The 27,434-nt window shown below is 36.7% G+C and overlaps 1 protein-coding gene across 3 annotated transcripts in view; it reads right to left on the bottom strand.

Annotated features, from left to right (window-relative positions):
* Positions 1–27,434, bottom strand: part of tsnare1 (T-SNARE Domain Containing 1) — a 283,761-nt gene that overhangs the window by 73,929 nt on the left and 182,398 nt on the right. For all 3 annotated transcript variants that reach the window (XM_049480129.1, XM_049480130.1, XM_022673881.2), the window contains one exon: positions 21,197–21,269. In XM_049480129.1, coding sequence (XP_049336086.1) covers positions 21,197–21,269 — 73 coding nt within the window. The remainder of the gene's footprint in view (positions 1–21,196; positions 21,270–27,434) is intronic.

The following is a 27,434-nucleotide window of genomic DNA, read 5'->3' as shown; positions in this document are numbered from 1 at the left end:
ACACTGCCTGGCCCAAAAAATAAAGTCACCACCTGGATTTAAGTAAGTAAATGATGTGGGGTTGATGCTGCGGTTGTTCAGGTCTAGGTTCAGCAACAGTATGTGCTGAAAGAATGAGGTCAGCTGACTACCTGAATATACTGAATATAGACCAGGTTATTCCATCAATGGATTTTTTCTTCCCTGATGGTACGTACATATTCCAAAATGACGACAGTGCCAGGATTCATGGTGCTGGAATTGTGAAAGAGTGATTCAGGGAGCATGAGATTATAATTTTCACACATGGATTCTTCACCACAGAGTTCAGATCTTAACCTCATTGAGAATCTTTGGGATGTGCTGGAGAAGGATTTATGCAGCAGTCAGACTCTACCATCATCAATGCTAGAATCCATTTATAAAAAAAAAAAAAAAATATATATATATATATATATATATATATATATATATTTTTTTTTTTTTTTCTTTTTTTTGCGATAACGATACTCTTGGCCATATGACAAAACACTGAAGTAAAAAAAAACATAAATATATATTTTTTTCCTTGAAATATATATATATATACAGAGAATACACTACTGTAATATAATGAAAATTAACTTGTATTATAGCATATGATGTGATATGAACTAAGATATTAAAAATGACAAAAAAGACATTTGATCAGATTTGTAACAGAAGCCAATGATCTAGAATGTCCTTATACTAATAATACACTCCAAATATATAAATATATCCAGCATTAAAGTAAAATAAATGATACTGGACAGATATAATCTCTACTCTCTAGTAGACATATCATGGGAAATGAGAACAGTGTGAATTTTTCTCTTTTGCTAAAAAAAAAAAAAAAAAAAAAAAAGTAGCACCCTGATATGACAAATAAGTGTGGGTGATATGGCACAATATTTCAGCGTATAATATCGTTCATGGTTTTTAAAAAATGTTGCGTACGATACGATATAGCACACCCCTATAACGTACAATATATTTATATGTTTAAAAAAAAAAAAAGCTTTTATATGATGCTCTATTTTTTTTTTACCAGACAAAAGGCACCACAACATAATGCAACTCAATGCAATAGTTTGTCTATAGCATTTTGTTGTGGTTTGAAATACCATTTCTGTTGCATCAATTCGGGCGTCTGACATTACTTCCGTCTCTCGCGATGTATTCTGATGATGACATTTAAATGCGACTGTGCCGAGACATCCGTACCCTTTTAGATAGTGATGTTACTGAGAAAAAATGAATTAAAAAAAAAAACGTTTCAGTCCTGTACATAGAGTGCACTGGATGTTATTATAGTACGCATGCACAAACACTCCGCTACGCTCCTTCTTTCTTAATTCAGAGAAAAGCCGAGCAATTATTAGCTTTGAATAATCCAAATGAGTTGTCTTGTACCAATGCACATGTACTTATTCTACCAAGTGAGAACACTGATTCAAATGCAAACTCAATTCCCTTCCCAATTAAAGACAAATGTGCGGTTCAGCACACACGAGGGCTCGACTGAAGCAGCAGTGAGTGAGTTACAGCGGGGTTAAAGCGGGGCAGCCTCGGCAGCGGCGAACGCTGTAGACTTCACCTCCGACTAGCTGCTAGAACTAATGAGGTTTTGTTTATCTTCCTCTGATTTGATTTAGCGGTGGTCTCTGTAGCCGCTGCTGTGCCAGGCGGAGAGGCGGCGAGGAAGGAGGAGGAAAAGAGAGAGGGGGGGGGGAGTCAAAGAGCCTGAGAAATATTAAAATTTGGTCAAATGCAACAACAAAAAAAAAAGGAAAAAAAAAAAAAGAAAACACATTTTTGATTGCTTTTTTATTTGCATGAATCTGGACATTTACTCACTGGGAACCACTGGTTCTTCCGCTGTTCCACTCCAGCTCATTCCTCTTCCCTTTACTTGTCACTCAGTTCATTCTGCACTCTGGCCTGATGGAGGTGCTTAGCTGGCAAAACCCAGTGTGTCACACCCAGAGAGAGCAGCAGGAAAATCACTGATAGAGGGGAGTTTAGAAAGCAGACAAGCGTAATAACCAGGGGAATCCAGTAAGGAACTCTCAGTGACCGTGTGATCTCTGTCTCTGTGTGTGTGTGTGTGTGTGTGTCTAAAAAACAAAGAAAAATAGGGAATATTGGTTGTTGCTTTAAAATAATATATATAAAAAAAATAAATCATTAACAAGAAGGTCAGACACATTATTATGGCCACAATATATTTTATTAACCCATCCAAATTATTGAATTTAGGTGTTGAATCAGTCAACTCCATGGCCACAGATGAATAAACCAAGCATCTAGGCAAAGCATGCTGCTTCTACAAGCATTAGTGAAAGAATGGGTCGCTATCAGGAATGATTTTTGTGTAAAAAAAAAAAAAAAAAGGGGCTCCAGTGATCCGGTATAACACTGCTTTAGTTCCATGGAGGAGTGGACGGGGAAAAAAATAAATTTTCCTGAGTATTTTTATTTTTACTAGCTACTGCAGACAATAGAGGTTAAGGAAATGGAGGTTTCATGTGCAGCATGATATACAACTCAGAGACACATATTGTATTTTACAAAGAACAAGAAAAAAGTGAATTTTAGCGGATGGAGCCCGTTAATGCTATTTTTATATTATATAAAGCCAGTGAGATGGTTTTCATAAACAACTAGCATGTCCAGAGACAGATCTCATAATCATAAACAAAATATTAGGTTCATGCCCTTCAGGAGGGTCAAATTCTTGGCTGTCTGAAGAGAGGGGTTCGTTCAGGACACTGTACAAGCCAGAACTGCCACTGTGTGAAGAAGTGGTTCTGGGAGCAGGAGGAATCATTTTCACTCATGATCTGGTCACTGTGGCGTCCTGACCTTAACCCCACTGAATGTCTTTGGGATGTGCTGGTGAAAATTAAATGGTTCAACTCTTCTCTTGTCAAGACAAGACAAGACACGACAAGACAAGACAACATTGTTGAAAACAATTAAAAAACAGGTATGGAATTACGTAGTAAACAAAAACCGAGTGTTTGTCCTTCACAATCCCCTGATCTAAATCTGATTAACTGAGATTAGTGATTTGGGTTGAACTGGAGCTTCACAGTCTGAAGGTAAAGCAACAACTATTGTTCAGCACCTCCAGAAACTCCTTCAAGATGCTGAGAAAATTATTAGATTAAAATACCAAGAGTGTGCAGATCTGTCAGCAAAGATAAATGTGGTACTTAGAAGAATCTAAAGTATAAAACATATTCTGGTTTCTTTAACACTGTGTTTACAAAGTAATTCCACACAGATGTTGCACCTCCACACCTCAGGAGGTCGCTCTAACTTCAGTTTTAGTTTTTGCACACCTGTGTTCTATTGCTCTATTGCTTTATTCTGTATATATATATATATATATATATATATATATATATATATATATATATATATATATATATATATATATATATATATATATACAACAGTTAGTTCCGACCTCACAATCTGATTGGTTGAGAAGTTTTCTAGCCATGATGATATTCGTGATAACATCACGGCCTTCTCACACTAAACTTGTATCACTCCGCCAACGCGTTGCCAAGTAACGGCGTATATACACAGTACAGTTTTGAATCATCGCCTCCACCGGCACCAACAGCAGCGTTAGCTTAGCACAGGCTAGCGCTCAGCCACAGCACACTTGCCCGCAGCGCTGACTCGTCTTATGTGGAAAAGAGGGAAGGAACATCACTTGGCTAATTCCGTCTGACAGCCAGAATGATAACTTAACCAGCCAGGCTAGGCTAAACTAAGTTAATGCTGAGCTAAAGCAAGCCACGCTGACTGGGAATTTCCGAAGCGCGGATAGCTTGACTCCGGTCACCTACCCACAGTCCAGCCACACCGGCAAGCTAACCAACACCACCCAGCAAAACAAACAGAAATGCTCAAAAAATGCGCAGCGTTCACCTGACGATTATTTCACGCTTCTAACGTTACCATCTTCACTTATTCCCAAGTTTGCTTTCAAGCTAACTTTCGTGGTGTTAGTCTGAATGAACCATACACCGTTTTGTAGTTAAGTTACAGTTCTGTTACAGTTGTGGTGGAACTACGGAAGGCACAGTCCATATTAAAGCATATTCATTCTTAATTTCTTAAAGTTTCTTAAGAAATTTATTTTTTGTAAAAATAAACTGTTGTATAAAAGCAATAGAACACTCGAGGTCGTGTGTTATCACGAAGGATGTTATTCGTGATAACACACTCCCTCTCGTGTTCTATTGCTTAAATATATATATATATATATGGGAATCACACCTGGATCCTGGTGAGATGTATTGTCTGGTTACCCTTGCATTTCGAATGTATATCTTGTATTATCCTGGTGATCATAATTTTGCTATCAGTTTTTGACCTTTGGCATTTTTGGACAATCCCCTGTCTGCTTTTGTCTGCCTGGAGTTTGTTATTTTCTAAATAAAACCTATTTATTGATCCTTATCTTGGTCTTGTGTGACATTTATCTGGGTGCAAGTATTTTTGCAATAATTTCTTTTGGTGTACATACAGGTGTTGGACAATGAAACTGAAACACCTGTCATTTTAGTGTGGGAGGTTTTATGGCTAAATTGGAGCAGCCTGGTGTTCAATCTTCATTAATTGCACATTATTGCACCAGTAAGAGCAGAGTGTGAAGGTTCAATTAGCAGGGTAAGAGCACAGTTCTGCTCTAAATATTGTAATGCACACAACATTATGGGTGACATACCAGAGTTCAAAAGAGGACAAATTGTTGGTGCATGTCTTGCTGGCGCATCTGTGACCAAGACAGCAAGTCTTTGTGATTGATCAAGAGCCACTGTATCCAGGGTAATGTCAGCATACCACCAAGAAGAATGAACCACATCCAACAGGATTAACTGTGGACGCTGTAAGAGGAAGCTGTCTGAAAGGGATGTTCGGGTGCTAACCCGGATTGTATCCAAAAAACATAAAACCACGGCTGATCAAATCACGGTAGAATTCAATGTGCACCTCAACTCTCCTGTGTCCACCAGAACTGTCCGTCACCACAATAAATTATTGTGGTCTAAAACCAGGTGTTTCAGTTTCATTGTCCAACCCCTGTATATATCAGTTCATTTCATGTACCTTTTCAGGATGCACTATTTATACATACTAAATATAGTTGTTACTTTTCACTTTTTCTACTGTTTCTCCACCTCCATATTTATGAGTGTGTACTATATTTGTCTGAGAAGCTTGGTCATGCAGATTTCTCCTCTACATCTTCGAAACAATTTGACCCTTTCTCTCTAGGGAGACCACCCAGGTGCTTGTTCAATCCCCTGTCATCCCGAGGATTGACTGCTGTAACTCCCTCTTGGCTGGTCTCCCCGCATGTACCACCGAGCCCCTGCAGTTGATCCAGAACGCAGCTGCCAGTATCAAATCCAAAACTCAGCCAAAAACAGACCAGCCCCTCCCTAACTGATGCTAACCGACAAAAATCGATCTGAGGCTGAGGGACTTTCAAGCTTCAAGCTTCAAGCATGGCTGGACTTGACCGCCCATGCAACTTTATGTATGGGAGACAAGCCTCTAGACCATTCTCTGTCCTGGAACTGAGGTAGTGGACCAATCATCCCTGGGGTGTCTGAACAGTTCCCAGATAACTTCCTGATTTTAAACCCTGATTAAATACTTATAAGATCAACTGATATTACTGTAGCATTTTGGGGGAAAAAAATCATAAAAGATTGCAATGCAGTATAGTCCAGATGGTGGATAGGCAGCCTCAAACATGATCCATAGAAAGTCAGGCTGTCCTGCAGGCTCAGGGTGCATCAGTGTCAGCACAAACTATCCGTTGTCTGTATTTAAATTAAATAATATAGCAGGAGAGCCCACTGCTGACACAGTGGCGTAAAAATACTAGACTGGATCTGGGTCTTCCAGCAGGACAATGACCCCAAACATACTTCAATAAGCACCCAGAGATCAAGGGAAACAAAAAGCTGGAGAGTTCTGAAGTGGCCAGCAATGAATCCAGATCTAAATCTCATTGAACACCTGTGGAGAGATCTTAAAATTGCTGTTCGGAGAAGGCACCCTTCAAATATGAGAGACTTGGAGCAGTTTATAAAAAGAGTGGTCCAAAATTCAAGTTGAGAGGTGTAATAGGCTTCTTTATGGTTCTAGAAAATGACTGTTTTTTTAGGTTATTTTTTTTATTTTTTTTGTGTAAAATTGTCTCAATTTTGGCTTTTTGACTTTATTTTTCAGTTTTTTTTTGTTGTTCTGATACACACAAAGGAAAGAAATGTGTAAAATTTCAGGGGTGCCAACACCTTCAGTCATGACTGTATTTGACTGCAATACTGGATCCACAGTTTTCATTATTAGCATCAAAGTATGTTTGATCACTGACTTCTGCTGAAAAATACTGTATTTTTTAAATATTGCAATATACAGCTCTGTAAAAAACACTTAGAGACCACTTCAGTTCCTGAAACAGTTTCTCTGATTTTGCTATTTATAGGTTAATGTTTGAGTAAAATGAACAATGTTGTTTTTTATTCTATAAATTACAAACAACATTTCTCTCAAATTCCAAAATCTAAAAATATTGTCATTTAGAGCATTTATTTGCAAAAAAAAAAAGAGAAATTGATGAAATAACAACAAAAGATGCAGAGATTTCAGACCTCAAATAATGCAAAGAAAACAAGTTTATATTCATTAAGTTTTAAGAGTTTAGAAATCAATATTTGGTGGAATAACCCTGGTTTAAAAACACAGTTTTCATGCATCTTGGCATGTTCTCCTCCACCAGTCTTACACACTGCTTTTGGATAACTTTATGCCTTTACTCCTGGTGCAAAAATTCAAGCAGTTTAGTTTGGTTTGATGGCTTGTGATCACCCATCTTCCTCTTGATTATATTCCAGAGGTTTTTAATTTGGTAAAATCAAAGAAACACATCATTTTTAAGTGGACTCTTATTTTTTTCCAGATCTGCAATACCATGCAGCCATAGTTTCTAGGTATCCATACTGATGAACATTTGGATGTATTTGGATATAAATGAGCTTATACGTTTCTTTGAGCAAGCTATCCCTATTTAAACCAGCTAGGAATATTTTCTAAAAGAACAACTCAGCACTTTTGTAAAGCCATTCAGGATAAGAGAGAGAGTGTCTTCTAAATGCCATACATCTAAATGTAAATGTAAATGTGTCTGTAAGTACCAGTGACCAGAATGACCCTCTCAGCTGGACTACTTCCTCCTGTCCCCTGTTAGATTACTGATCCATCATCCATGACCAATTACCATCACAGTAAAAAGGCAGCGGAGATGAGGGATGGTGCTCTAAGAAACACAGAGAGAAGATGACACATCGCGCTGTCACTTAATCAATCAATATTTCAATAAGCGCGGGAGGGAGAAGAGGTGTGGGCTTGATGTATCACCAGATGTGTGATATGAAGACCCTGCAGGGTAGGTGACATCTCTCTATTGTTAGCCTGAGTGCTACGGGTCATTAGGTTGAACTATGGAAAGGGAATACCATATGAGGCAAAGTTAAACGAACCTTGTAGCCACAGAGGACCATGACTAACACCACTGTGAGCATTGTATTACCAGAATTGATTACACTGGAGTGATGGAGAGGAGCAAATCACAGAGCGCAGTTATGAACTGGTCATGCTTATATGCTTAGCATTATTTAGATGGTGTAGACGGATGCATTCTAAAGCACCAATCGATTTGTTAGCTGTGGTGATGGATACTTGATACGTAGTATTAATTTAATTTACAGTCAAAATGGCTATTAGGTACAAGTTTCCTACTTCCATGAGGATAAAACAGGATCTAGTATCATATCCAGTGATGGTATAGTTACTTTGCAAAAGTAATCCGATTACTGATTACTCCTTTAAAAAGTAACTTTATGGATTACTTGATTTTAAAAGTAACTAAATTACTTTACAAGTTACTTTATTAGTTACTTTCAGCAGCTGCAGACACCACCTCCTGCCGCCTTAACATAAAAATTATAACCAGTTTTGCCATTATTCCCTTTATTGGAAAATGCATTTTTAACAGCAATAGTGTATATCTAGACATTTAAAGTTGAACTTGAATTTCCTGAAAAAATAAGTTTTTTTTTTTCTATAAAAAATAAAGGCCATTTCTCTTTAATTAACTTAACATTTTTTAATTTTTAAATAAAAAATAAAATATGGTCTTTCTTGATTTCACTTAACATAAATACTTGTTTTTATAAAAAAATATATAAAATAAAGACAGTCACATATATGCGGACTGCGGACCCAATGCGAAGCCAAACTGATAAACTACTGAGAAGGATTTAGAACTTTTTTTTTTTGTCTTTACGGTATACACGCTCTGCAGCACAGTAAACTTACAGACCAATCACGTGTGGTGTAAAATCTTCAAACATTCTCCTCGGCCAATCAGATCTGTGCAGACCGCTGCCCTGGCCAGTGAATTGGGACACGGCCGGGAAAAAACGCCTTTATAAAGAGATAGGGAGCCTGAGAACTGGCGGAAAAATGAGAATGGGCGGAAACTAAAGACAGGGGAGTGCAGTGAGTAAACCAGTGGTTGTACCTCATTAACAGTGATTGGGGGAGAGCGGAGGGGGATGGGGAAGGTAGTGTGGTGCCTGTGTGTGTGTGTGTGTGTGTGAGGTGGAGAGAGAGAGTAACGTACAGTGACTTGGATAAGTAACTTTAATCTGATTACTGGATTGGAAATAGTAACGTGTTAGATTACTCGTTACTGAAAAAAGGGACAGATTAGAGTAACATGTTACTAAGTAACTACTAAGTAACGCGTTACTGACATCACTGATCATATCCAATAATAAATTTTGCCTTTCTCATAGAGAAAGAAGGATAAAAAAACGCAAATGGAGCTGCTTGATCTAACCAGACGACATTGGTCACGTTCATCATCACCAACACTGCACTGTCCACCATGGGTGGGAATGCCTTCTGTTATGTATTCCAGGTACACACGCAACACTGTGGATCGAGGAATGTTAAACTTTACAACTCTTCACAACTTTACTTGAATTTCTTGTCATCTTAATGTGTTTGAGGGCATCAGTTGTAATTAACCCTCCTGTTATGTTTATTTATCTGTATAATTATACAAAAAAAAAATAATAATAACTCCATTGCTAATTATTATTTCAATAATTAGTGCATTGGTGTTCCTTACCTCCTTATTAAGATAATTCACTTGTTTTTCATAAAACAAAAAAATACTAATAATGTTTAACTACTTTATTACAAATATAAAACACAATAGTTTTACATAACAATGAAACAATGTAACAATGCAATTTTGTTTTAGATTTAGTTTTTGTAGGGGGTGGCTACAAATATCTGAGATTAATAATTTTCATATTATATGTTGATTACACTACTTAAGACAAGCAGAAACAGAAGATTAATAGTGAAAAAATAAAAATACTTTTTAACAATTTTTTTTCTAGATATTCAAACTTTTAAATGGGTCAATTCGACCAGAACGTAACAGGATGGTTACCTCTTGAACTATTAAAGTTCAGCACAGCTGTTAACTGAAAGCCATTCCAGGTGAATACAGCTGTGCAAAGGCAAGAATCTTACATATAAAATATTTTCTGGTTTAACATGTTTTTTTTTGTTCAGTAAATATAATAAAAATATGCCTTTAGTTTTAATGTTCAATGCAGAGACTTTTAAAATAATGAAAAGACAAAAAAAAACACTGAATCTATGGTGTGTCCAAACATTTTGACACACTTTTATACACTTACAGAGTTAGTGTGTAATGCTTGGCTGGTCCAAAATGCAAAATGCAAAATTTTCCTTTATTTTTTTGTTGTAAAGCAACAAAATCCCTTGTACTGAATGGGATTTACCACTTGTCCTGTAAATTAAAAACAGTGAAGCATAGTCTCTGGCCTTTATATATATATATATATATATATATATATATTACTATCTATAATGTTGTGATGTTCCACACCACGAACTCTGCCTCTCACCTGGCCCTCAATCCCTGGTTTTAATTGAGTCTTTTTATGCACGAAGGCTGACTGCAAAATAAAATTATTAACTGGCAAAACATCCACAAAGAAAGCTATGAAAAAAAACAAACAATGAAATGACTGATGCTTTTTAATTTCCACCAGGCTTCACATCCTCAATTCATTAAGGAATTACAGGAACAAATTCTTAGTGACTCTAAATGAACAGACTTGACGAGCTCTTATCTGAAGACTCCTCAGCTGTGCTCTCTCTCTCTCTCTCGTTCTCTCTCATACACACGTACACATAAGCAAATGGCTCAAAAAATAGCGCAGAAATAATCAAATAATTAACCAATTAGAGAACTGCCAAGCTAAGCCATAAAACAAACACCTAATTAGTTTGAAACTCAACACAGTGTTACTCGCTGCAGCACTGGATCACCTCTTTAGTGGCTTAATAGACACAGTGCATGTAGCTGATTGGCCTTTCAGCTGTAGCATAACGGCACTGAGACAACACACTAACACACACTGCCTGGCCAAAAATAAATAAATAAATAAATAAATAAAAGTCACCACCTGGATTTTAACTAAGCAAACAGTTACGAGCTTCCTATTGGATAATTACTGCATAGACGATTATCTTTCAGCTGGCAACAAGTTATTTAACCCCAACTGAAGCAATGAGCTGCTTCTCATTTCTTAAACAGACATGTGGAAAGGAGGTAAGGAGATTCCATAAACTACTAAAACTGAGTTACAGTAAGAACTGTCCAGCGCATTATTAAATACTTGAAAGATGCAAGTGCAAACTTGCAAAAATTATTAGTGAAATTCAAGAGTTTTAGAACACCACCATTTCTTTTGTCCTTTATTTTTGCTATTTAAGCTCTTTAGGTAAAGTCAACAACCAGGTCCTTTAAGAAAAACAAAGGAACTAAAACTAATTGTTTTTAAAAATAATTAAATGAAAATATAAGTATATTTTAAAAGAATATTGTTAAAACAAACTCAAAAAACTTATATTATTTAAAACAAGATTAGTGTATTTTTACAGCTGGTAAGTAGCAATGGAAATAGATAGTTTTGGAAATGGATTTTTAAAAATGTCAATTTAGAAAGCCTTTGTCTGTGGTAAAGCATGTTACTGTACTCTCTACTGCATTAGCATTTACAAAAAAAAAATAATAATAATTTCACAGCACATTCAAACTTTCCTTATAATAACTAGAAAAAGACACAGAAACACAGATTACTCTTCGTAACTAATAAAATTAAAAGTCTTCATCGGGAGATTGCTGGTTTGAATCCCGATTATGTAGCTTGCCATCAGCTGCCGGAGCCCTGAGAAAGCACAATTGGCCTTGCTCTCTCTGGGTGGGTAGATGGCGCTCTCTCCACACATCACTCCACTCCACTCGCGCTGTTATGCTACTCAGCAATGCTGCATCAGCAGCAGCAGTTCGAAAAGAGGTGGTGGCTGACTTCACATGTATCGGAGGAGGCATGTGCTAGTCCTCATCCTTCTGGTGTTGGGGCATCATTATTGATCGGGGAAGTCCTCGCGACTGAGTTGGGTAATTGGCCTTGTAAATTGGAAAGAAAATGGGCACATGGCAACAGCAGCCTTTAGCTCAGCTTAACATTGGAATAAGTCTCAGTTTCAGCAGTGAAGAGAAGAATTAAAGGTCTGACAAGTGAAGTGATGTAATAAAGTCATTGTTAAGATGAGAAAACAACAAAAAAACAGCTTTTCTGGGCCATACAGCTCTGGTGTGTTCTAAAAGAAGATACAACGTGGTGGTCATAATATTCTGACTGGACTGTGTATAACCCTTATGCATCGTTCAAGCTTGTAAGTCACATAAATTTGATCTGGGATTTCTAAAACTAAATAAATCCTAAATCTGCACCACCTCAGGCATGTCTCAATATTTGACAATTTTGATCTGAGTTGTGGTAGTGATCAGAGAGGTGCAATATCATCCATCAAAGATATTGGAGCTGCTGCAGAGAAAATATCAGTGAGAATAAGCCAGAAAAACTAAAACAAAAGGAGTCAAAGGGACGCAACCACAATTTAGAGTTCATAATTTTGTATTTTTCAAGTATTTATATTTTAAATAAATGCATCATTAATTAACAAACATCTTTTTAGAATTTTATGAGTTTGATTTATTGTTAAAAATTCATAAAAGCATTCCTTAGTTAACTAGTTTAATTTATGGATATCTATGCAACAAAATAAGTGCAAAGATACCTTTTAAAGTTTACCAATTTCAAGGTTTTATTACACATCTCTACAATAAACACAGTTCTTAAGCTTGATCAACTATGTTATTACATATCTTCTAAGGCATCACATAATCAACTTTTAAATGTCCAATTCTTTTTTTAAAGTGAGTGAAGATCCAGTGGATTACTATTTATTCCATGTCTCCGGACTAAACAGTAAAACAGTAAACTGTCAATACATCAAAACAGATTTTTTGGCCTGACAACGGCCAAGAAAACCTTTTTAAACTGTGGTTTGAACCTCCGTCTTCTCTTCAACCCTATGTGGTTTACGCTCTTCCATAACACTGCTCTTCCAGAATTAACAATGACTAAGATAAAGTGCTGTACTATTAAACATGGTGAAAGGCTGCTTATAAATATGACTAAAACTTTTCCTGGGGTCTAAGGAAATGTTGTCTTTCTCAGGCAAATACAGGTAAATTATTAAAATATAGGTAAACTGCAGTACTGAGGTAAATCTATGATAAAACTTGCACTACTTAGGTAAATTTATAATTAAAATCACACTACCAAGGTATATTTATTGCTTAAATGTATGGGTTAAATCTAGCACTGCTGAGGTGAATTTATAACTTAACTTGCACTACTAAAAAAAAGTATAATACGAACAGTACAACTAAGGTGCATTTTGTTATTAGAGTAGTATTGCTGAGGTAAATGTATGACTAAATTTGCACTACTGAGAAAAACCTATGGTAAAAAAGCACTGCTGAGGTAAAGGTATGACTAAACTTGCACTAGCAAGGTAAACGTATAATGAGAACAGTGCTACTGAGGTGCATTTATTATTAGAGTAGTATTTCTGAGGTAAATGTATCGTGCTTTTTTTTGGTGTGTCTGCTGGGATGTTCAAATAGTTTAATCAATATTTTAAACAATAGTTTTGTAATTGTTTATTTTCCCAATATATGTATGTTTTGTCTATTTGATTTTGTCATTCAATAGTGAAAAAAGGCACAATTAAATATAAGATGCAAATAAAAGTTTAGATGTTTGAAATCAGGCATCCATACTTTATTTATTTTTTGTTATCTGTAATATAGATCTGCAATTAAAAAATAAAAAAAAACATACATTTCTCATGTTATTTGAGGACAGAACTAAGGCTCTGGCTGATTCATTGTCTAGAGTAAATGCTGTGAGGTGCCTCTAGCTTTCATTTCTTATATACACACACATCCTGGCAATCTCAGACATCTCTGTGTACACACACACACACACACACAATCAGTGACCCACTCTTCATTAAGGATGTGAAGAACATCAATCTCAGCATGTCTGCAATCAGAAGCGATCCGTGCAGAAAGACTAAAGCATGAACAACAACATATTTCACTTTAATCTCCATGTCTGGCTTTTGAGAAGAAATCCAAAAGCAGGGGGGAAAAAACGCTAGTTGCGTGAGTGGGAGGGAAAGGGAAGACCAGCGGACACAGTTCTGTCTTTGTTAAATTATCCCCTCCGTACATTTCCTTTCTTTCCTCACATTCTCATTCACGTCTGCCAGACTTTCTCCGGCATGTGTTGACAAAAATCCTACAGAGAAAGCGTGGGCAACACATCTCTACGTCCTGACTAAACTCTATATATGTTCCACTGACAGCACATGCTCTATGACAAGCTGTCTTACTGAACCACTGAGAGAAAAGAACAGAGAGAGAGAGAGAGAGAGAGAGAGAGTGGGGGAAGGGAAGGGAAGAGATGGAGAGAGTCCAAGAATAGAGATTTAAATGTACTACACAGACAGTAGCTACACATATGGAAGCTCAAAAAGCAAAATATGTAACACATCATTTACTATATCATACTACCTACATTGAAGCTTTATAGCATATTCATAAGCAATAAACAATGCATTATTAAGGTAATACTTAAATATTGCATATTTATAGTACTCACAAAATGATCATTTACAAGATGTTGTATGAAATAAATGAATGCAAGAGTGTTAAATATCACATTTTAAATGGTTTAGATCAGGTTGTAGAGAGAGGATTAATCACACTTTTTGGAAAGCTGAGTTCAATTGATTACTGATTACTGCCTGATTACTACCTGTAGAATCAAGAAATTACTTAAATACAACCTGTTTGACAACATGAAGCAGCTACAAGATCTCAAAAAGCAACACATTATGCAGCAATCTGAAAAAAAAATTGAAAAACAGATGAGAAAACAAAGTCATTGTCAATTATCTATCAGTCTGGAAATGGTTACAAAGCCATTTCTTCAGACAGTGAGAGCTATTGTTCACAAATGAAGGAAAATGGAACACCCAAGAGTCTCCGGCCAACTGAAATTACTCTAAAAGGGCATGGACAACTCATCCAGGAGGTCAAAAAAAGAACCCAGAACAACATTTAAAGAACTGCAGGTCTCACTAGCCTCAGTTAAGGTCAGAGTTAATGATTCAAAAATAAGAAAGAGACTGGGTGAAAATGGTCTCCTTGGGAGAGTTTCCAAGGCAAAGACCAAAAAAGACCAAAAAGAACACAACAGCTCATCTCACACTTGCTAAAAAAAACATCTTGATGATCTTCAGGACTTTGGGTAAATGTTCTTTAGACTGGCGTGAGAAAAGTGGACCTTTTTAGAAGGTGTGTCCTGTTACATCTGGCGTAAAACCGAAAACCGAAAACATAACATTTGGAAAAAAGGTCATTATACTGAATGTAAAACATAGTGTGATGATCTGAAACTGCTTTGCTGCCTCAGGATATGGACAACTTCCTGTAATTGATGGAACCAGGAATTCTTCTGTTTACCAGATAATCCTGAAGGAGAATATCCAGCCATCTGTTTGTGACCTCAAGCTCAGGTGTAATTGGGTTCTGCAGCAGGACAATGAACCAAAGCACACAAACAAGTTCACCTCAGAATTGCCTTAAAAAAAAATAATAATAATAATAAATGATGGTGACCTAGTCAAAGTCTGATTGAGTTCATGTTCATGGTGGAAAATGTGGCCTTCAATGTGGCTGAAACAGAACAATTCTGTAAAGAAGATTGGGCCAAAATTCAAACATTTGTTGCCAGTTATCAATAAAGCTTGATTGCAGGGTGGCACAACCAAGTTATTAGGTTTAGGGGTCAAAAACTTTTTGGTTTGGGGAGTTTTTTGTCTTTAATAAATACAAGGTTTGTTTGATAACTGGAAAAATATCAGTATGACAAAAAAGCAAAAACAAAAGAAATCTGTAGGTGGCAAATACTTTTTCCATGCGTCAATGCTTATGAATGTGTTATAGATACCCTCAAATAAAGTGTTGCACAATGTCCTTCCACTGCACGTTAGTAATCTTGTTTAAAAAGGCCAAAGGAACTTTATAGTGCAGTTTAGTATAATTCTGCCTTGAACTTCCGTGGACGTTAAAATCAGTTATATTATTCACATCTTCTGATATTCATCAGCGTGTGATGGCATTTTCTTCTATAAAAAAACCTAAGTATCAAGGCTGGGGAGGAACTCTGGCACAAAGAACTTACATTATACCATTTCATTGAGACTTTACCGCACTTGTTCCCGCCGTCATCCCCTATTTCTGTCCCCGTATAAAGTCCGTGCTGTACGAGTGTGCAGTAAATGGACTTGAAAGGTGTGTAAAGGGCATCTGCATATAAGAGCATATCCTTTAATTCTCCTACAGGAATACTCCCTCTGTTCATCTGTTCAAAGGGAAATATGGGACACAGAGGATTAATTAAAACTGAGACGAGAGGACACTATGACGGGTGGGCACCAATTAGAATACAAATGGATTCATTTTCCAACAGGAACCGCGCTGCCGAACGTCTCCAAAGGGCTGGACGCACTAAGCGGGTTCTGCTTGCGATTTAACCATTTGGTGTTGTTTTTGTCACCCGTGAGGAAGATCACTTGGTTAATTCATGTAACCAGGTCTTAGATACAAGATACTGACACTCCTCTTGGGGCAAAGACAAACAAACAAAAGAAAATGGAGCAAGTCTGTTGGCCTCTTTTTCATGATACTCTGACAAAACAAAATCTGCCAGATTATAATGCCCAAATAACAAAAAAAACTTACCTATCAATGCCATGAATCTGAAAGTGTAACTATTAACAAATATACTCATATTATAAAAAATGATATAGCCATGAACACACACTAAAGACTCCAACTCCCAGCATACACTAACACCAGACCTTCCAGACTCTGCTGATCGCGTGACGATACAATGTTCAAACTCGCCGGGTTTCTGATTGCCCACACCTGGTCCTGCTAGTATATATACCCCTAGTTTACAGTAGCTCCTCGCCCGGTATTGGTATTGAATCTAGTTTCTAGCTCTTCTACCTAGTGTATATTTTGTCTGTTGCTCTTTAGTTACCGTTGCTGTCCCTCATTTTTGTTATTAAACTACACTTTTTGCCTAGCCCTTCTCTTGTTTGGATTACATGTGTATAATCCCTTTTGCCTGCTATCTCGCCTGTCTCCGACTATTCCGACTACTCGGACTATATTAAGTCTTATCTTATTTATTAATAAATCATTTGTTTGGAATTCACACGTCTTTTGTGTGTCTGGCTATCATGACACTGTTACTAATCTTGTGGGATTCCTTAAATAATAACAATAATAATAAAAAAAAATATATATATATATATTATAGGCAAGATCAGCATTTACAAAAATACTAAAACCAGGCAATATGTATAAATCTCATGCTTAAAACCCCTGACTTCAATTGTATCCCCACTCTGATGCTTGATGTGAACTTTATCTGTTATCCATAAGCTGTTGGGTTGTATCTGCATAATTTTATACGCTGCACTGCTGCCGCACGACTGGCTGATTAGATAATTGCACGAGTGAGTAGGTGTTCAGGTCCTCCTAATAAATTGCTGGGTGAGTGCAAATTCAAAACCATCAGCGATGCTTCCGTTATTCCTGGATGTTCTGTGAAGTTTTCCAACTTATTGGAATCAGATTGTTTTCAACCTTTTTTTTTTTGATCAAACATGAGGATTTCTGACAATCACAATTCGTTGGGGAGGTTCGATAGATTAATTAAGTAATATAATACAGGAAATTGACAAATCCTGCACCTAACAGCTGGGGTTATGCATAGGGCTCAGCCAGGATCTACTACTCACTCAACTAACAACAATAGCAAAACCACCACAATCTGATACTGGCTCGACAAGAATCCAGAAGCACAGCCTAACACTATGTTCATGGTCCATTGCCTCAACTGCCAAGTAACAGACCTACCAAAAAAATAACCTATGAACAAACAGAATCCCTCCTTAATCTAAGCTCACTTCCTTTAACTATGGCAATAACACACTTACCTAAGCACAATCACACACAATAAATCACATTATAAGTTGCGTGAGCAGAACACAGCAACCACTACCATCCGATACTGGCTCGACAAGAATCCAGAAGCATAGCGAACTATGTTCATGGTCCGTGCCTCAACTGCCAAGTACTCAGACGTCTACAAAAACTCATGAGACAAATTATTACAAGAGCAGGACCACACCAATCCCCTTCATCCAAACTCTAACACAAACTTCAGTGCAATGTTTATTACAGATGAATGTAGATCATGTAGATCAAGAGATCATATTATTAATATAGGAAAGCTTATTAAACAGCAAAAACAGTGACCAAACAGGATAAAAATATGAAATATTAAATAAAAAAATATTAAACCTAGTTTAATTCTCTATCTAATAGCAAAATATACATCCATAAATTATAGAATTTGAGCAACCTGGTTTGCTTTAACTCTCTTTAAGTGTCTCCAAGTTACTCTTTCTCTGACTACTAAGCTAAAAGTAAAACAAATTACACCAAAAGTATGCTTTTAAATATGGCAACAAACTATCAATGACGATGATGATGATGATGACGGTAGAGGATTAAATTATTAAACATGTCCATATAATAAGATTATACCCCCCAAACATGTATACATACACTTGATGTAGTTAAATAAATCATTACAGCTTTTTATGTACTATTTGTTTTTTCTTTAAAATCTCTAAATTCTTTGCAAAAAATTCATGCAGGAGAATTGAACAGTCTAGTTGTCAGTCTTATCACTGTCTTTCTGCCTGCCACAGATGCTAATACTCCAGAAACAAACTCCTTTTCCCATAATACACCTGCACTCAACCCATCATGACTCATCAGCACTCCGGTTCGCCATCCTCCTTATTGTACACACCTGGACTCAACACTATAAATTCTATAAGTTCTCACTCTCACTCCTTCCTTGCTAGCATAGCTCTTCTATTTTCTTGCCATTTTGCTCTGCCTGCCTTTGACTACTCTTATATCTGTTAAAGTCCTCATTTAATAAAGTATTTTGTATTGTATCCGCACTTCCCTGTGTTTGGCTCCCGTGACACTGTTTTTGTTACTATGCCTTAAAAACGGTGTGGATTGAGAGGTATAACAGTTATTTAGCAATTTATTTAGCTACCTAAGCTAATGCTAACCAGCTTTTCTTACCTGATTCACAGCAGTTTTACACTAAACTTAACTTTGTATTTAATAGCTTTTTTGAACAATTCTGTGGTAAAACTGTGGTAATATTTGAAGATAATGATATGCACAAAATCACAAAAACAATATTGACAAAATTCACCAAAAAAAAAAAACTCCATATCATGATATTGCAATAGTTTTGAAAACACTGGATTTAACACAAAATCATTATTATCTTTGTGAGTGTTTTTTCACACTGCCAAAAAAAAAGTTTTTACCGCTAAAAATACCCTGAAATATTGTGATACTATTTAAAGGCCATATCACCCACCCCTAATGTGGATGTTTTCATTTACGGAAGGTATATACAGAGTATAAACTACGATACATGAAACATCTTTATTTAAAATAAGTGTTTCTCTATGATATGGACCCTTCAAACACTTTTCACAATTAATTCTAAACCCACAAATAAATTTATTTACAGATGTCGTCACGTGTTATGAATATGAATAGTTATCTCCCAATTACTATTATTATTGTTTTTGTTATTATTGTACAGAGTGTTATCAGCTTCACATTATGCACACCTTGCGTATCCTACTCCAAGATTCGCCTAAAGGAAGATTCCAAGAGGAATTAGTTATCTCTCCTCGCCTTCTTTTCTCTCTCTCTTTCTCTCTCTTTCTTTGTCGTTTTCTCTCTCAAAAACACTTAAAAACACACACACACACACACGTGAACGTGTTAGCCTGTAATGTTACAAATACAGCTCTGGAAAAAAAGGGATTATTTCAATTTCTGAATCAGTTTCTCTGATTTTGCTATGTATAGGTTTATGTTTGAATAAAATGAACATTGTTGTTTTATTCTATAAACTACAGACAACATTTCTCCCAAATTCCACATGAAAATATTGTTATTAAGAGCATTTATTAGCAGAAAATGAGAAATGGCTGAAATAGCAAAAAAAGATGCAGAGCTTTCAGACCTCAAATAATGCAAAGAAAACAATATTTTTTTATATATGTTAATCTTGGCATGTTCTCCTCCACTAGTCTTACACACTGCTTTTGGATAACGTTATGCCTTTACTCCTGGTGCAAAAATTCAATCAGTTCAGCTTGGTTTGATGGCTTGTGATCATCCATCTTCCTCTTGATTATATTCCAGAGGTTTTTAATTTGATAAAATCAAAGAAGCTCATAATTTTTAAGTGGTCTCATTTTTTTGGATAAAAATAGATTATTTAGAATGTTTCTCAGATAATGTTCCCAGCTATACAAATACTAACATTAATGTAAATGTTAAAAGTTACATTCTGAAACTAAAATTAAACTAAAATACATCTTAAAAACATGAAATAAAACATTTTAAGAGCATCCAGAAAACGTGACAGAATGAACATTTTAACAATGTTAACTGTAACAGTCAAAAAAACTTCTATTAACCAACACTTATAATAACGTTCATTTATTTAACATTAACTAATGATTAATAAAAATTAAAATGAACTATTATTTTTTCACATTTTAAGGAACAGAACGTTGCAAACATATTTCTAAATACTAATAAACACATTGGCAACATTAACTGGAATTGAAAAATATTTGTCAGGTTTATTATTAATTCTTATAACTAGAACTAATACTTTTTTAACATTTCTAAATATGAATATCAATGCTTATAACTAATTGTCATGTGTAAAAAAAAAAAAAGGTAATTTTCAAATTCTAATGACCTACTGCTTTGTTAGCACCTACTAGGGGTGTTACATATTGTATCGTACACAATAATATCGCCAACATTTTTAGATATCGTGAATGAGATTATACCCTGAAATATCGGCCATATCACTCACCCCTGATTATCACATCAGGGTACTATTTTTATATTACCATTATATATCTACTAGAGACGGATTATATATGTCCAGTATCATTTATTTTACTTTAATCCTGGATATATGGCGATATTTGGAGTGATTTATTAGTATCATGACATCCTGTGTGGATCATTCCCTTCTGTTACAAATCTGATCAAATTCTTCTTTTTTTTAAATATATCTCAGTTAGTGGGTGTACCATATCATATTGTATCTAATAACATTTAATTTTCATTTTGTTACAGTAGTGTATTTTTTTTTATTTTATTTTATTTTTTTATAATTCAGTGTTTTGTCATATCGCCAAGAGTATCGTTGTCACGAAAATAGCATGAAATATCGTGATATTATTTTAGAGCCATATCGCCCACCCCTAGCACCTACTAATCATTAGTTAAAAGTATATCAATGAAAGTTATTATAAAGTGTTTCCAAAAACTGTTAGTTGGGCTAAAACTTTGGTGTAGCTCATAAACAGGAACACACACAGAGAACACACACCTGCTGCTCACACTTACCTATTGTATCCCCCTGCTCGTGCACCATGCTGGCCAAGTCCTTCATTATCTGGTTCACATCCAGCATGTCTCTCTGCCAAAAACAACACGCACGAGAGGTTAGAGCAGACAAGAGCAAAAACACACAGCGACACACACAGCCCTTTACTCAGTGTCACTGACAACTGATACTGAATAAAACAATCATATAAATCTACAGTGTGTATGAATGAATGCAATTGACCATTTATATAGAGCTCTGGAACAAATTAAGAGACCACTTCAGTTTCTGAATCAGTTTCTCTGATTTTGCTATTTATAGGTATATGTTTGATGATTAAAATGAACAGTTTTTTTTTTTTACTCTATAAACTACAGACAACATTTCTCCCCTTATTTGCAGAAAATGAGAAATGGCTAAAGTAACAAAAAAGATGCAGAGCTTTCAGACCTCAAATAATGTAAAGAAAACAAAATTTTTATTCACAGTTTTTTATGCATCGTGGCATATTCTCCTCCACCAGTCTTACACACTGCTTTTGGATACTTTTATGCCATTACTCCAGGTGCAAAAATTCAAGCGGTTCAGCTTGGTTTTTCTGGGGCCGTAAAGCTCTGGAATGATCATCAATCAAAGCTAACCTGCTTGCTAAATTTTTGCACCAGAAGTGGCATAAAATTATCCAAAAGCAGTGTGTAAGACTGGTGGAGGAGAACATGCCAACTGTGATTAAAAAACAGGGTTATTCCACCAAATATTGATTTCTGAACTCTTAAAACTTTATGAATATGAACTTGTTTCTTTGCATTATTTGAAATCTGAAAGCTTTGCATCTGCTTATTTGATATTTTAGTAATTTCTCATCTTCTGAAAATAAATGCTCTAAATGAGAATATTTTTTATTTAAAATTTGGGAGAAATGTCTGTAGTTTATAGAATAAAACAACAATGTTCAATTTATTAACACATATACCTGTAAATAGTAAAATCAGAGAAACTGATTCAGAAACTGAAGTGGTCTCTTAATTTTTTCTAAAGCTGTATGTATAAATATATATTGAGATTTGCCTTTATTTAGCCTTCCATGCAATCACTGTAATTTATGGTCAGTATTAAAAACTACAATACACGGAGATTACATTTAATTACAGGCTCGACAAACAAAACATAAACCAATCATCTAAACACTTTAAACATTGCTTGGAATACGGTTATGCAAATTTTCAGTGAACTCAGTAAACAATGAATGTCCGGTCTTGAGTACTGCAGATTTACATATATGAAAAATATTAAACATTTAGACTGATATAAACAATATTTATTGTGGTACACTGTATAGGAAGGAAAAGTATTGTAGAGGTTCCTAATGGAGTCCTGTGAAACCCATCCTGTAGATTTTGCAGTTGAGGTTGAAAGCACATCAAATATAGAGCACCCCACACATTTTAAATCAGGGATAGGTCTGAAAATGCAGCTTGCCATGGCAACATTTCTGTGTCGTCAACGTAAGCCGCTGATATGACAGCAATACGTGGATGAGCATTGTCCTGTTGGAATGCATCAACAGCATATATTTAAGACATTTACCTCACCGTTTTCATATGTATACCTAGTACTATTACACTGGTGTGCTGTTGATGCACTGTTTACTGTTTGCACTGATTACTCTTGAACACTCTGTAATGACTGAAAAATCATAAGGACATCATCCCTAATGGTCAAGGAATGGTTTTGCAGGTGGGGACCACAGACCACTTCAGTACTTGTGCTTTCTGGCTGATGTTTTGGTCAATTTTGAATGTTGGGGAGGACATCCCTCAGGACACCATCGGCCGCCCCATCAGGAGCATGTCTAGGCGTTGTAGGGAGGTCATACAGGCACAGGGAGGCCACACACACTACTGAGTATCATTATGACTTGTTTCAAGGAATTACGTCAAAGTTGGATCAGCCTGTAGTGTGTTTTTCCACTTGAATTTAAATTTAAACCAGGCCTCTATTGGTTAATACATTTGATTTCCATTGACGTTTTTTGTGTGATCGTTATGTCAGCACATTCAACTTTGTATAGAACAAAGTATTCAATTAGAACATTTCATTCATTCAGATCTTGGATGTGTTATTTGAGCTTAGAGGATCGTGTGAGGGGTCATGTGATCTGCCATGTGAGTATCTGAGGACACGTGTTTGTATTGAATGTAAAGGGCGTTGAGGACGACATGAAGCGAAACATGTCCGGCTTGAAATAAAAAAATGAAGCAGCTAAACTCTAACGACTTCATTTGCTGACCAACCATAGAAGTTCCAGACGAGTGTCCAGCTGAATCAACAGCCATGATCCACAGTCTGGCTCATGATAGCAAAGAAAGGCAGCTTTTACAGAACCAAACATTCAGAAAACTCTCATCGTTTTGGAATCTCTCGCCGTTCGTACATTGTTGCATCTGTGCCCGGGCCTGCAGCAACACGGAGGTGTGTAAACCCTGCGTCTATCTTCCCTTTCCCAGCGTCCCCTTGCCTCCATCCACAGCCCGTGCGACTGCAGCTGGGTCGCTGGAGCCACGGCCACCGAGCCATTCATCACAGGTGGCTGTGATTGTCTGGGAAGCTGGCAGTCCTCCTAGCTCTTGGCAAATACCATCTGGCTGGAGCCAAAATGGCCCCTGGCAAACCCCACACTGCTAAAGACTTTCTGCATTTGTCTCGGGGCGGTGCGGGTCCGCGTCGCGGGAAACAGCGCCGCAACATATTTATTTTACCTGCCAGCGCAATTCAAATGCAGTTTGTCGCAATGAGGAAAAGTAAAGAATTGTTTTTTTTGTTTTTTCTTCCGTTAGCGGGGTGAATATTCATGAGGCTGAGTGAGACACAGAGAGAGAGAGAGAGAAAGAGAGAGAGAAAGAGAGAGGCACACACAGACATATTGATCGCTAGAGTGCTCTGATGCTTGGTGCCCAGATGCCTGGGAAAAGCCTGGCCTGCCCTGGGGGCTGATGTGTTCTGCGCTGCATCATTCATGGAGTTATCTCCAGTTCATGGCACTTAGCAGCCACCCCCAGCAATGCCCCGGGGGCAACGCATGGGACCTGCATCAAAAAAAAAAAGAAGGAGAAGAAAATAAAGCCGCTTCTTTCCAAAGCGCCAAGCGACTTCACCGAGAGGCGGCCGCCGCTCACGTCAAACCGGCTCCTGGCCTGGACGCTCCGCGACAGGAGGAGATACAGCAAAGCCTGTCACCCAAGCCTCGAATTTACTCGCTTAGTTCCGAACAAACACTGCGAGACAACAAAAGGGACCAAAGGTGGAAGACTTAGCGGACGACAACGTCCTTTATGTCTCCAATTCCTGGTAAAATAACATCAGGCCGGCGCCAGAATCATATCAGATGGGAGCTCAATTTGCCGCTAACCCCGTTCTCTGCGCTTTCTGTCACTCACCCTCTGTCGTTATTGTGTCTGTGGGCTGAGCTGAGTGAGAGAAAGAGAAAGAGAGAGAGAGAGAGAGAGAGTAAGAGAGAGAGTAACAGAGAGAGAGTGAAAGAGGTGTAAGGGAGGGGAGGACGAGTAAAAAGGTCTGATAGAGCACAGAGGGTCTCTCTTTGTTTCATTAGTCGCAAAAATGTCAGTGTTAGAGCCAGACATCTGCTTCATCTGACACTAAAGCAAACACTGCAGCACACCAACAACAAACACACACACACACACACTGAACCACTGAATGTTAGCATCAGATGCTACAAATAAGATGCTTGGGTCAATAAAGACCTATTTGAAAGAAATTTGTTTTATCTGGGGAGGTATGCAGTAATGTGTTTAATTTAATCCCATCCAAATATGCCTTTTTTTATCCTTTATTTTCCCCAAAAATCGCCAGTTCACTTCATAATCCAATGCGCTTGTGTGTGAATTCTACCAGTCAGGTTGTAAGGAGCAGTAAAGCCTGTCTGCTAAAGTCCATCGTTATAAAGGAGTTCCAGTGAAGTTTCTCCAGTACTATAACTGGAGCAGTATTAGCATTCGGTGCTAACTGCACTGCTAGCATTTTCGTTGTTCAGAGGGGAGTATCAGACTGTAGCCTGCATGCTTTCCATCTTAAAACAAGCTACATGGGATGATTCTCTAGCTGATAGCGTCTTGGGTTAGCGGAACACTCAGGGTTCCTCAGTGTTAGCACCTTTGGGCAGCATTTACTAGCGCTAAGCACTGATATCCATGGCTAGCGCTGCTGCTAACCATACTATTGAAAAAAAAAAAGGGAATCTAAGCTTACTGTAAATAAATGGAAGCTATTCACTCACCCAAATAAACATTTTTAGAAGAGAAATCTGTGTAGATTAGATTACTGTGTGACACCCATGTTCCTTAACTATTGTCATTTAAACATGCTTAAGTTTAGGCACTGGCAGCACTTTTCAGCAGTGCTTCAAACTGTTTTTTTTTTGTGTAGGTTTTATTCTCTGAATCTGCCCGCCGGCATTCCTTCAGTTCTATTTCCACACTCAGGATTGTCAGGTATAGACAGCAGCAGGGAAACAGTGTACTGCAGCCATGGAAATGGAAGAGTTGACTATTTATTTTGTTGAACTGGTAATCACTGAGCTTCAGTAAGGTTGCTAAACATAGCTAGGTCATCTATCATCACCATTAGTGTAGTCAGACGCCGAAACATATACAGCTCTGAAAAAAAGTAACAACCTAAAAATGATGAGTTTCTTTGATTTTACCAAATTGAAAACCTCTGGAATATAATCAAGAGGAAGATTGATGATCACAAGCCATCAAACCAAGCTGAACTGCTTGAATTTTGAATCTTGAAACTATCCAAAAGCAGTGTGTAAGACTGGTGGAGCAGAACATGCCAAGATGCATGATAACTGTGATTTAAAAACCAGGGATATTCCACCAAATTTTAATTTCTGAACTCTTAAAACTTCATGAATATAAACTTTGCATTTGTTTTCTTTGCATTACTTGAGGTCTGAAAGCTCTGCATCTTTTTTGGTTATTTCAGCCATTTCTCATTTTCTGCAAATAAATGCTCTAAATGACAATATTTTAATTTGGAATTTGGGATAAATATTGTCTGTAATTTATATAATAAAACAACAATGTTCATTTTAATCTAACACATATCTATAAATAGCAAAATCAGAGAAACTGATTCAGAAACTGAAGTGGTCTCTTAGTTTTTTCCAGAGTATATTTACTGATTAGCTACAGAGTAACTACACAGTGTGTCAATCTGGCAACCTACTTGAGCCTTGCACCTGGGGAGGATTGGGAGGGGCAGAAAACTCTATTCAGTGTTCGGAAATTGGATTGCTTTAGCCATTAAACACATTAACTCGCATTTATTACTGATTACTTTATCTAATAAATATAAAAATGTTGGTCAAATAAGGACCATTTTTACCTTCACAGCTCTGCTATATCTAGTAATATCATAAGATATATTGGACAACAGGACTATAACGGTCCAAAAAAAAAGCCAGGGTTTCTCAGCTCTGGTCCTGGAGGGCAGATGTCCTGCAAAGAATGATCCTTTTTCTTCTTATATACACCTAGAAAACCTGGTAGCTCCCCCCACAGGGCTGAACAGAAGCCATCTGAGATGTTATAAAGTGCAGCACAAAAGATCTGAGTGAATCTAGCGAAGGCGTGTGTAGGAGTTTAGGTGTCAAAATCATCGGAATAAATTTAACCAGCCTTTTAATTAAATAAATAAATAAATAAAAGGCTAGGCTTTCTTTTCTCTCCTTTCTGTCGGTTATGATGAGATTGCTTGAACAGCTCCATTTAACTCATCATCTATACTATATCTACCAGAAACCAGTTCATCATTTATTCTTCAAAACTCTCCTCTTCTTAGCAGCAACTTCCGTGAGATGCACACTGTTCTTCCACCATTAATCACAATGTCAACAAAGCCATTAAGACAAAACAGCATTAATGTATAAGTCTGCTTTTAGGATAATAAGCTATTGTCCCAATCTAATCCCTGGGAAATAAAAATAATAATAATAATATGTAAAGGTTTCATTAAAGTGTATTAAGAATGAGGAACAGTGCTTGACAGAGACTTTGAGACTTTAGATCATTAGAAGAAGTGGATTTACTTTTGCTGTTCTGTGAGCCTCATATATTTTGTCATATATATATATATATATATAATTTATTATATAATATATATTAAACGTTTTTTTTTTTTAAGCTAATCATCTGAATCTGCCCACCGTCATTCTCCCAGTCCCATTAATAT

The sequence above is a fragment of the Astyanax mexicanus genome, chromosome 6 (genome assembly GCF_023375975.1).
Source record: "Astyanax mexicanus isolate ESR-SI-001 chromosome 6, AstMex3_surface, whole genome shotgun sequence".
Lineage (NCBI taxonomy): Eukaryota > Metazoa > Chordata > Actinopteri > Characiformes > Acestrorhamphidae > Astyanax > Astyanax mexicanus.
This window is presented reverse-complemented; position numbering and strand designations above follow the sequence as displayed.